We start from the raw sequence: 12,589 nt of genomic DNA, 5'->3' as shown, positions 1-12,589 counted from the left end.
TTGACTGACAGTGACAGCAGATCTAGCTGAGGGTCACAACATTGGTACACACAATGTTCTTTGCTCAGAACTGCAACATCCTGTGCCATACATGTATTACATATTCAGTATAAGATTTAATTCATTTATTTCATATTTGATCATATGTGTGTATATATATATATATATATATATATATATATATATATATATATATATATATATCAGCATTGCTCAGCATTGCACAGCTTTGCAGATCAACTCAGTGACAGCAAATCTGGTTGAGGGTTACATCACTGGGACATACAGTGTTCTTTGCTCAGTCGAGCAACATGCCATACATTTACATACTGTGATTTTATTCATCTATTATGTTGTTTAAAATTGTTTTTAAAAGAACAGCATTGCACAGCTTTGCACTTTTGCTGACAGTAACAAATCTGCTTGTGGGCTACACCATTAAGACACAGTGTTCTTTGCACAGAAGTGCAACACCCTATAACATACATAAACTGTGGTTTATTCATCACATAATTATTTAAAAACAAATAAACAATTAAACAACACTGCTTTTTTTTTTCTTTTTTTTTTTGCACTTTTGCTCACAGTGAGAAGTCTTGTTGTGTGGGTTACTCCATTGGAATACAAAGTGTTCTTTGTGCAGAACTTTATTCTATAATCTCCTGTACCATACACATAATGATATACCATGAGAATTTATTTTAAGACTTTATATAAAAATAAAATAAATAAATAAAACAAAGCACTGAACAGCTTTCCATACATTAGCTAACACAACAGTGACAGCAAGTCTGCTTGAGGGTTGCACCATTGGGATACATGGTGTTCTTGGCTCAGATCTGTAACATCCTGAACCATACACTGTACTGTCAGATTCATAGATTAATCGTTACTTTGCACTTGTAACCATCTCGGCTGCCAGTGACAACAGGTTTGCTTGAAGGTAAAGTCACTGCGATTCGCTGTGTACTTTGCAAAGAACTGCGTAACATGCTGAATGTATACTGAGATTTTTTTTTCTTAAAAACAAAAAACAAAAACAGCTTGCACCTTGGCGCTTTAGCTTACAGCCACAGCGGCAACAGGAGAGGTTCAAGTTAATCACTGGCAGGCTTTTTTTTTGTTGTTGTTTTTTGTTATTAGCCTAAGGGTATTTTTTTGCTTTTGTTTTCTGTTGTTTTCTTTGCACCCCTTTGGAGGGGAGGAGGGGGTGGGGGCAATGTGGCAGATTCAGTTGGGCACTGGACTTCTGATCCAGTGTACACCAGCCATGTGGGTTCAGGGCCCCATTTCAGCATGCTGTTGTGTCCTCAGGGAAAGGCACTGTACTCTGATTTTCCTCACCACACCCAGCCGTGAACGTGTACCTGATTTCAGTTGGAGAAGGTTCAAAATGGCAGAAGGAGAGGCCTTCCTGCTGCAATCCCAAGACACAGTGAATATGAACTCACTGCTCACATGGCTGTAAAAGGCTGCAAGACCTTAAACCTTCTTTTAAACCTTTTTTTTGTTGTTGTTGTTGTTGTTTGTTCTGAGCAAATATGATTCTGATGTTGTGCTGGTGGTGGTGGTGGCAGCGGTGGTCACACCGAATATAAGAATATAAACCACAAAGATCAAAAAAGGAAATAAAGAGTGAACTAAATTCCGAGCTGAGAATTTTCTTCCATCAAATCAACGTGTGTTTAATCTTTCATTGTTTCTATTTCCCCACCCCACCACCCCCGCCCCCCCCCCCACCCCCAACCCCCTGCACCCTGTCATCATTTAGGCACCTTGAGCTTTATTAAAGTGGTCAGACAGAATAGTGAAATGAGTTGTGGGGTTTTCTGTTAACAGGTGTGGTGATGAGTGTGCTTGTTTTCTTACTATATGATTCTGAAACATGGTCAGAAAGCCTTTGCACAGATCATCATGTGTGCAGACATCTATATACTTGTTTAGTTTCTTATCAGTTAAAGTCTTGGGCAGTGGTGAAATTAGCAGGCAAGTAAACATGTGTTCTGGTACTGAACACTGAAATCTGTAGATCTATGTTTTCTATTTTTCATATCAACATTATCATTATCACCTGTGTGTGACCCGTTTGCTTTGATTGATTAGCACTTCAGACTTGACGGCTGCTTTGAAACTGCACTCAGTGCTAAAATTTGAACTCCACTGATTTAAGTTAAACATGATAGATGATTTTTGATGGGAAGACAGAAGAAAAAGGAACAAAGCAAAAAATAATAAACATCATAAAGATAACGGGAAGAAATCAGCAAGGAAGAGAATGGGGGGAGAGAACAAGGAATATGGGAAAAGCATGACAAAGGCAACAAGACAAAGAACACACAGAAGAGAAAGATGGCAGAAGAGAACAAGGAAAAAGAAAAACACAACAGGAAGTATCAAGGCAGAGGTTAATGACTGTGCAAAAACAGAACAAGGAAAAGAATACTGATAATAAAATGTTGTAATGGGAGGGGAGGGGTTCTAATGAGAGGACAAAATACTGGACAATTAAGTTTAATAAATAATAATAATGATATTTGATAATTATAATCATAGTAATAACGATAAATGTGAATTCATACAGAGCCTAAAGTAATCTGTAAAAAGGGCTCTTGGTGTTTTAAAATAATGGGTGCACACATGCATACACACAAGTTTACACACACACATACACAAATACACTTGTATATACACCCACACAAATGCACACACAATGAAAAAGAAAACCCAACAAAATCACTAACATCTTTCATGGTTGACCCGAACCAGACATACTAACTCCCCATCCATCACAATCTCATGGGAGGTAAACTGTTATTATAGGCTGACATCAAATCACTGTCCAAGGACATGCAGTGATGCATGCATACATGCACACAAATGCCTGAACACACACACACACACACACACACACACACACACGTGATGTAATACACTCTACTTAAATTACAACCATGTCTACTTCTTATGACCATGTCAGACTGTGCAATATTCACACAAATGTATACACGCTAATTATTAACACACTAATTATCACAACCAAGTATGATTATTCCAGCCATTTCTAATATTCACATGATACAACCATCTCTAATTTATTACAACCATGTCACATGAACACCAATGTCACAATATAAACTTCAAGGTGACTACTGTCTAAAAAAATAAACAATGCAATGAAAGTGAAACCAATCTAAACCGGCAAAGTTCAAGCTGAACAGTGAAAAGAAGGGTTTCTCTTTTTCTGGACAGCTTCTTGCAAGACAGGAAGTCCTAATACATAAAGACACATGCATACAAAGACGGTGCAGTCATACAACCAACCCAACAAGTCAACAACAATAACAACAAAAACTCAGGCTTGGATGGTACACCAAAAAACCTGCCATATAGTGATATACAATAATAATCCTGAAATAGAAAGCAAGGGAAGGTACAAAGCAATAATCAGTATCTCAAACAAATTGAGTCAACATATTAAAATGACAATAAGAATAACCATGCTCTGGAGAGAGAAAAATTGAAAAAAAAAAAAAAAAAAGGAATAAAAATAGAAGGTTCTGAACCCATGTCAAAAACATTCTATCAAAACAAAATGTGTGATGATAAAAAACAAAAAAAGCTACTTCATTATGATCAATAATACCAACAAAAAAACAACAACAAAAAAACAAAAAATGTGCACAGCACACATATATATGATGTTCACATCTCATCCAGTGTTCCAAGTTTACACTGTGCTGGAAATCTATGGCCCCTGACTAGATCTGGGGTCTATCAGCAAAGTCATGTGGGCTTGGTATCAACAGATCTGTGGTCAGCTTGAAACAGTTGTGCAATAGCAGTCATAGTGGTAAGATAGTATATCAGTGTAAGCACATGTACCACCAACACTCTTGAGATTACAGAAGCTTGTCAAAGTTACATCATACACTGATACAGCATGCAATGATCTTCAGTCTTTACCAACAGAAAGCATGCAAAGTTAAATCTGTTCTTGAACCATTCTAAGGGGACTTAGTGAGTCACTCATAAATAACATAGTCACAGATTGATAGTTAAAACAATCTCCATTTGGGCTTTTAAGTTGGGCTTGGAGAACCAAAACAGGAATTTTTTTCACCCTCAAACTTTGCTGCCACATAAATTCTACCAATTATACAAGAATGATAAAGTTTTGTGCATTGCATTATCACAGTCACCAAAGTTCTGGAAATCACATTTCAACTTTGAACTTGTGAAAATAATATAGATGTGGAACAATTCAAGGAATCAAGGAAAAGGACCATTGTCAGAGGCACTGTGGCAATCTGAGTCAGTCATGGTGAATATCACGTTCACACACACTGCATTGTTCTTTATCAAAAAAAATAATAATAACGATCAAAAAGATACTTTAAAAACCCTTTTATTCTGGAAAACTACGGAACACATTAGTCTTCTCCTACATGTGGTCTGAGAATCATTTAAATCATGTGGCAGAGGATAAATATTTTCTGTACATCTGGTATCCACATACAAGTGAGGATTTGAATGATGAGGGTGTGTGTTGGGGGGTGGGGGGTGGGGGGGGGGGAGGGGGCATAGGGGGTAGGGGTGTGTGTGTGTCTGTCTGTCTGTCACTTTGTGTGTGTGTGTGTGTGCACGCTCATGCATACCTGCATGTGAGCGGGCGCATGCCCACATGTCAATGCATCACTATCATGACTATGGTAAATAAAATATAATATTTCACATATGGAACTAAGACACAAAAAGTAAAAAAAAAGCTCCGTGAAAAGAACCATACCTTTTCCAGGGGCTGGTCTCCCTGGAAACCACCACGAAAAACAGGATTGCCACTCTGCTGTTCCTGGGTCCTCTGGTCCATCTCCATCATCTCCTTACGGCTGTGGAACCGCAGGACATTATCCTGCACTGCTGAAACTGCTGCAAGGGTGCAGCATGCCAGTGCCAACCATCTGCCACTGTTGGACTTCATTCTCAGCTGGAAAAACAAAAAATCTTTTTGCTCTGTTTGTATCATTATAATAGTTTATACACTCACAACATAGTGTCACAGTGTTAATAATGACAATTTTCACATGGATTTAATCATTTTGCGGACAATGATGTGGACAAATAATTCTGTTATGGGGCTTTTTTTTTTTTTGCACTCACTCTGGAGGAGGGTGCTTCAGCTACAGAACTGCAAGAGAGTTCCAAGCTGGTATAATACAAGGAACAAAGCTGTATTTGAAAACATTTAATCTGTTGACACATGAAAGAGTTTATACACCAAACCTGACTGTGTTTTGCCAGGGTTGAAATTGGCATACTGGGTAGGCTGGATGTCATCCACATTATTGATGATCTTGAACAGCAAACTGAGCTGTGCTTTTGTTCTTCTGGTCAACATTCCATTTCAGGTTGTTGTTGTTTTTTTTTGTTGTTTTTTAATTGCCAGTAACATAACACGCAGCTTTTTTAGCACTTGCTCGATCTGGTGGATTTAATCAGCTGTGTGAGGATTCCATACTGAGCTGGTATTTTCCAGATTTGTTCAAGATTATAAGTGTGGATTATGCTTCGGCTTTGGTGTTCTCGCTGGCAGCCTTCAGGTTCCTTCTTTGCAAGCCTAACAAATAACATACTTTGCCTTTTTTTGTAATTTGGTTAACCACCATGTAAGCAGTGAACAGGTAAATGTCACTAATCACAAACATAATAATGAATGGATAATCCTTTTTTCTTTCTCAGTATCACTTTTGATTTTACAGCAAAAACCATTATCATCATGCTTTCATTCCACATATCTTATCTGGGTCACCATATCCATTCTTCTACAGACCTTCCTAACATCAAAACTGCTTTAAATGCAACACATTCTAATGTTTAGTATCCTTGTTATTTAATCATGAGAAGAAATACCACTTGATGACATAGGAAGGAGAGCTCTGGACAATGAACTTGTCAGCCAGTCAGTGGATCAATCATTCAATGAAGTCCAAGAAAGAAGTGTCTGCTAGATCTACAATATCCGAATTGTGCCAGATCACTATCCCAGTACATGCCCAATGCTACTGTTTACAAACAGTGGGCAACTATCGAGAGCAAACGAGCCACAAGTGAAGGGCCTTATATGGTAAACAGTAATCAAGTATCAGTCCGAAACCTTGTTATTACCATGAGTGCAATGTCATGTAATACATCCGATATCGCAAACAAAGGGTTCAACGGTGTACAAAAGCTCTATACCCGCTGCTAATATGGGATTTAAACTGAAACAAAAAGCACCCCTGCCTTGTTAAACTTGGCTGGCAACTAAACAAAGTAACCCATGTGCAGTTTTAAGCATCAATTACATCGCAAAATTACAATACATACCTTAACGTTTGCCACCTTCAACTTAACACAAACTTCCTCCTTGTCACGGGTTTGTGAGGATACACCTCTCGTTGACAGTCATGTGATCTAGTTTCATGTGATTGCCTGTTTTCTATATTTAGAACATTGGTTGCCAAAGTTACCCACATCATAAAACTATGCCATGGATTAGCTTGTACTAGGTGAGGTAGACTATGCTGGCTGTCCAGCTGGTCTCGTTTACGTACCACGGTATCCTTTGGCTCGGACTTTGTGGCGAGCAGTATGTCAATACTTTTATTTGGTATATTGTTAAACAGTACGACCCACAAACGGTACAATCTGTCTTTTTACAGATGACAGGTTTTGAGGTCTCCCTACTTTAGTCATACATGTAATTCTTTTTAAAAGCGAAAGTGGATGGCAATAATGGTTCTTCATCAATTTTGTATCAATGGATGGAAACAACAACAGCGGTAGCAACAGCAATTATGACGACAATAGCAATAACTACAGTCTGGGCTCCCCACACGCATCAGATCATTGACAGGTTGGAGGCTGTTCAGCGCCGCGCAGCACGGTTCGTCTGATGAAGCGCTGCCACAACACTTAAGCGTGTCGACCATGATCGATGAACTGCTGTGGCCCTTCCTGGAATCCAGCCACCGGACTGCCCGCCTTGCCATGCTGTACCGCATCCAGCATGATATTGTCACAATCAGCAGCATCAGGTACAAGGCTCCAGTCACTGCCCACTCGCCAGACTGGAGAAGAGGCCACAACTGAACCTGCAGCACGCTCTGCCTCAGTGCCGGACCCATACCAGCAGGCGTCCTTTCAACCGCCGACCATCAGAGACTGGAACGACCATCCCCAGGAAGTCGTGGAGGCCAAAACCATTGACACGTTCGTGTCACGGGCCTCCAGTCTCCCCCAGTAGCCCAGCATTTCGTCAGTACACAACTGTCCTCCCCTCAAAGTGACAGAATAGTCAACAGGATGACCGCGGTCACTGCGGTGATGGAAGAAGAAGAATATATATAACAATGATGCTGCTTTATCATTCATTATCATTCATCATCATTGTCATCAGTATGATTATCACTCGATCATCATCGTCATCATCAAATCAACACTGATGTTAACATAATCCGCTGTGACACTGACAGTCATGCTGAAATAGCATGAGAGCTTTTCGAACTTTTTTCAAACAACCCCAAGTTAGAAAATCATTCCACAGTTTCCATCCACCAACATGTATTTATTTTGTTGTCGTTATACAGAGAAAGTTACATGTAAATGGTCACTGAGGTAATGATAAACCTATCATCAGTGGAAATAGTTTTGAATCAGCAATGTTAATAATGACATTTTCCTTCCGTCGATAAATGATGTTTACCATGCAACCTTTTAGTGATCTATATAAGCCTATTTCAAAAAAAAAAAAAAAACACCAACATAGGCCAACACGAAAAGGTCTCTTTGCAGCAAATTCATTCGTGGAAGACAATTTTAACCGTCTTCGTTTCGTTTCTTTATTTATAGTCTGTTCATCAAAGATGATGATATTAAACTGAGACAACCGTCTTGCTGTTTCGTTTTTCCTCAACCTGCAGTGACGTCCCTTACTCCGGAAAACTCGTTCTCATCACACACACACACACACACACACACACACACACACACGTCATGGACATTGTTTCTCTTTGACTTAAAACCCATTGTTTTGAACTGAAGCGAAACTCCTTTTGATAGACCAACCATACCTTTCCATGACATTCATTTACAGTATTAGTCTTGAGAACTCTGTATTTGTGTGTGTGTGTGTGTGTGTGTGGGCGGGGGAGGGGGGGGGCCTAGGGGGAGGGGGCGTGTGTGTGTGTGTCGGGTGCCAGGGGTTGGAGGGCGGGGCGTGGTGTGTACGTGCGTGCATGCGTGCGTACTGGTACATGTGTGCTAGGTGTGTGTGTGTGTGTGTGTGTCACTGTGCAATTACAATTACTGTTGCCCGCTTTTCCGGGAGTCTTGACCTCACACAGCACAAACTACAATAAATAGAACTTTATGAATTATTAGCATCATGTGTGTGGCTACAGGCTTTTGTTCCCGACCCCCTGTCATCAGTCCTACAAATGACCTCAGTCTGTCCGTGACTGTGGCTGGTTCCGTCTTTGGTGCCATAAGCGTTGGGCCGGTTGCAAGAGACGGAAAGATTGACAAACGTCTGACATCTATCGATCACATGGTATTGGAGTGTGTGCAGTATGGGAGGCCGAGAGCGTCGGGAGAAGTGGGCAGTGTGTGTGTGTGTGTGTGTGTGTGTGTGTGTGTGTGTGTGCTTGCGTGCGTCCATGTTTGCTCACCCACGTTGGTCCCCAAGCGACTCTGCTTGTCTATCTGATGCATCTTGTCCACGTGTGTGCACGTTCGACCACTGACGAATACCAGGGGATCAAAAAGGCAGCGTTGAGCACCCGCGGTACTGGACTGGGGCGTGTGCCGCGCGCGCGCGCGCGCGCGCGCGTGTGTGTGTGTGTGTGTGTGTGTTGTGCTGTGTTGTGGTGTGTGTGTGTGTGTGTGTGTGTGTGTGTGTCTTGTGCTGTGTTGTGGTGTGTGTGTGTGTGTGTGTGTGTGTGTGTGTGTGTGTTTGTGTGTGTTGTGCTGTATTGTGTGTGCCAGAGTGTGGGTGTGTGCTCCCAGTGTGTGTGTGTGTGCGTGCGTGTGTGCGTGCGTGCGTGCGTGCGTGCATGGCCACGCCACTGACCCCAGCTATCGGCTGTCTGTGCTGTGCTGCAGTGCTGCGTAACTATTGTTTCCCACGACCGCAGCCAGACGTATGGTGGTTAGGTGACTGATGTCCCTAAACGTGCCCCCTGGCATTATAGCAGAGAACAACAGATCGAGTTTTTCGTGTGGTCCGCGATGGCGTTCTTGGAATGACAATTATTGATAATGACCTCCACGCGCGATCATTATCACATAGGTCAGTAGCTCGAGGGCGCAATGGGTCGTCAGCTGTTTAGTAAATGCTGATATTCAAGGTGGGAAGGTGGCAGAGTGGTTAAGACGTCAAGTTCATCTGCCAATACAGCGTCCCTGAGGGTCTGGGTTCGATTCCTCATCTCGCCCTTTCTCCCAATTAAGTTTAACAGGAAAATCAAAATTTGATTACGCACGGCAGACTGGAACAAGGTTGTCAATATCTAGCGTTGCTATCTCTCAATTAAACACACACGCCATTTACCACATTCTTCCCATTCGAAATACTAAAGACTCTATAATCATAAAAATACACATGTTATATTTATAGGGTCTTTGAAATCACGTACCTCTTATCCCCCTTCCGTAAAGGCGGTTTGTCACGCTAAGGACATCACACTGCTGTCTGTGTCTGTCACCCTTCTGTCCGGCACTGGGAGCTGGCAGTGAGAGCGAGCGTGGCTGGAGGGAGGTCGGTCACACACACAGCTCTCTCTCTCTCTCTCTCTCTCTGGCTCTCTCCCCCCCCCCCCACCCCCCCTCTCTCTCTGTCTGTCGATACATCCCTCCTCTCTTGTCACTTGGCCTCTACACACCCGGCAGGAACGGATCATAGACTGCTGACGCGTGTGCGTGCGTGTGTGTGAATGTGTGCGCGCGACCTGCGGGATATGATCGATGTGCACGTGCGCTGCCGATGGTGTAATTAACTGACCAAGGTGCGTGCTGTGCTGTGCTGTGCTGTGCTGGGGTGGGGTGGGGTGTCTATGTCGTGCGCGCGCGTGTGTATGTGTGTGTTTGTGTATGGATTGTGTGAATTCCTCTCTCGCGTGTCAAGAAGACGTGGCAGCAGTTGTGTGCACAAGGCGATGCATGCATTCTGGTAGTGGCCCTCTTTTCATCAACTTTTTTTGGTTTAAATTATGTTTTTGTTTCTGTGTCTCCGGAAAGTGTGGTTTCAGCGTATGATGGTGAGTGTGGAAAATTGCTTCATCTGATGATTTGTATTGTGTTTGAAAGCATTTCTTGCTTCTGACCATTACATTTTTGCGGGGTGGTGGGGTGGGGGTTGCACATTTTTATACGTTTAATTTAATCTTCTGATTTGATACCGTGGAAGTTTGGGTTTTTTCTTATTATTGATTGCTTTCGTTGTTGTTGTTTTTTTTGTGTTTTTTTTGTGTTTTTTTGTTTGTTTGTTTTTTTTTTTTGGGGGGGGGGGGGGTTAAATGCATTGTGTACTCTCAGACACGTCTGTTTGTTTGTTTGTTATTTCTTTTTTGTTTTGTTTTGTTTTGATTGGTTGTTTCTTTGTTTTAACCCGTGTTAGGATATACTTGTTGTTTAACATTTTCATCAGTAATTGTCGCGTAATTTTGGTGTACTGTTTCTTTATGTGTGATTTTGACTTCTTTTAATAATAATAATAATAATAATAATAATAAGATTAACGCTATTCATGTGTACAAAATAAAACAAAAACTTGTGAGTTCATCATTTTAAAGAGTAATGTGGTGTCACTTTAACCCCTTGAATGCTGATTCTTGGTGAAATGAGATCAGCCTGGCCTGAGTTTGTTTCAGTCCTGGTTTCACTTTCAAGGAGATGTCAGAGTGTGCGGACAGATCCATAAACGCTACAACACATCTGCTGAAACTGTGCGTTCATAACCCGATGCGCTGATGAGATCATGAGTTTGAAGTTCAGTTCTGGCTTTTTGTGTACTTATCGATTGGTTTTATTGGACAGAAGTAATGCAACACCAAGGGGGGAGAAGTATAGATATAAAAGTGATGACTGACATCCTGACCTGTATGCTGTGTCTTATCTCAATATCCCTTCACTGACATCCTGACCTGTAAGCTCTGTCTTATCTCAATGAGATGATATCCCTTCACTGATATCCTGACCTGTAAGCTCTGCCTTATCTCAATGAGGTGATATCCCTCATTGACATCCTGACCTGTAAGCTCTGTCTTATCTCAATGAGGTGATATCCCTTCACTGGCATCGTGACCTGTATGCTCTGTCTTATCTCAATGAGATGATATCCCTTCACTGGCATCGTGACCTGTATGCTCTGTCTTATCTCAATGAGGTGATATCCCTTCACTGGCATCGTGACCTGTATGCTCTGTCTTATCTCAATGAGATGATATCCCTTCACTGGCATCGTGACCTGTATGCTCTGTCTTATCTCAATGAGATGATATCCCTTCACTGGCATCGTGACCTGTATGCTCTGTCTTATCTCAATGAGATGATATCCCTTCACTGATATCCTGACCTGTAAGCTCTGTCTTATCTCAATGAGGTGATATCCCTCATTGACATCCTGACCTGTAAGCTCTGTCTTATTTTAATGAGGTGATATCCCTTCACTGACATCCTGACCTGTGAGTTCTGACTTATCTCAATGAGGTGATATCCCTTCACTGGCATTCTGGCCTGTAAGCTCTGTCTTATTATAGTGAGGTGATATCCCTTCACTGACATCCTGACCTGTAAGCTCTGTCTTATCTTAGTGAGGTGATATCCCTTCAATGACACCCTGACCTGTAAGCTCTGTCTTATCTCAGTGAGGTGATATCCCTTCAATGACGCCCTGACCTGTAAGCTCTGTCTTATCTCAGTGAGGTGATATCCCTTCAATGACACCCTGACCTGTAAGCTCTGTCTTATCTCAGTGAGGTGATATCCCTTCAATGACGCCCTGACCTGTAAGCTGTGTCTTATCACAGTGAGGTGATATCCCTGATTGACATCCTGACCTGTAAGCTCTGTCTTATCTCAGTGAGGTGATATCCCTTCAATGACACGCTGACCTGTAAGCTCTGTCTTATCATAGTGAGGTGATATCCCTTCAATGACACGCTGACCTGTAAGCTCTGTCTTGGGGGGGTACTACACTACAAAACACTATATAGTATAGTATAGTATAGTATAGTATAGTATACAAACAGAAAAAAGGTCGGCTCTGGTAACAGAAATCAACGAGAGTTTCAGTTTCTCAAGGAGGCGTCACTGCGCTCGGAAAAATCCATACATGTCCCACCACATCTGCTAGGCAGATATCTGACCGGCAGCATAACGAAGCGCGCTAGTCAGGCCTTGAATGCATGCATTCATATTTGTCTACCTGTCAGAGTGGATTTCTAGATATCTGCTGCAGAATTTTGCCACAGGACAACACATTTGCCATGAGTTCCTTTTCAGAACGCCTTGTGTGTGCTGCACACTATACCTCGGTTTATCGTCTCATCCGAAT

The 12,589-nt window shown here is 41.8% G+C and overlaps 2 protein-coding genes across 4 annotated transcripts in view; one reads left to right on the top strand and one right to left on the bottom strand.

Annotated features, from left to right (window-relative positions):
* LOC143276491 (progranulin-like) overlaps nt 1-6,182 on the bottom strand; it is a 34,496-nt gene extending 28,314 nt beyond the window's left edge. Inside the window, exons 1-2 of the mRNA XM_076581014.1 lie at nt 6,163-6,182; nt 4,787-4,984 (exon numbers count right to left, since the gene is read on the bottom strand). Coding sequence (XP_076437129.1) covers nt 4,787-4,984; nt 6,163-6,165 — 201 coding nt within the window. The 5' untranslated portion in view covers nt 6,166-6,182. The remainder of the gene's footprint in view (nt 1-4,786; nt 4,985-6,162) is intronic.
* Nucleotides 6,183-9,921: 3,739 nt separating this feature from the next.
* Nucleotides 9,922-12,589, top strand: part of LOC143279557 (uncharacterized) — a 62,042-nt gene continuing 59,374 nt past the window's right edge. For 2 of the 3 annotated variants that reach the window (XM_076583630.1, XM_076583628.1), the window contains exon 1: nt 10,064-10,292. The gene's annotated coding sequence lies outside the window, so the exon portion shown is untranslated. Of the gene's footprint in view, nt 10,041-10,063; nt 10,293-12,589 lie in introns of those variants that run through there. The other variant, XM_076583627.1, reaches the window with a different exon arrangement.

This window comes from Babylonia areolata, chromosome 2, assembly GCF_041734735.1.
Source record: "Babylonia areolata isolate BAREFJ2019XMU chromosome 2, ASM4173473v1, whole genome shotgun sequence".
In the NCBI taxonomy this organism is placed as follows: Eukaryota; Metazoa; Mollusca; class Gastropoda; order Neogastropoda; family Buccinidae; genus Babylonia; species Babylonia areolata.
The sequence above is the reverse complement of the archived record's forward strand: the minus strand, read 5'-3'. Positions and strand labels throughout refer to the sequence as shown.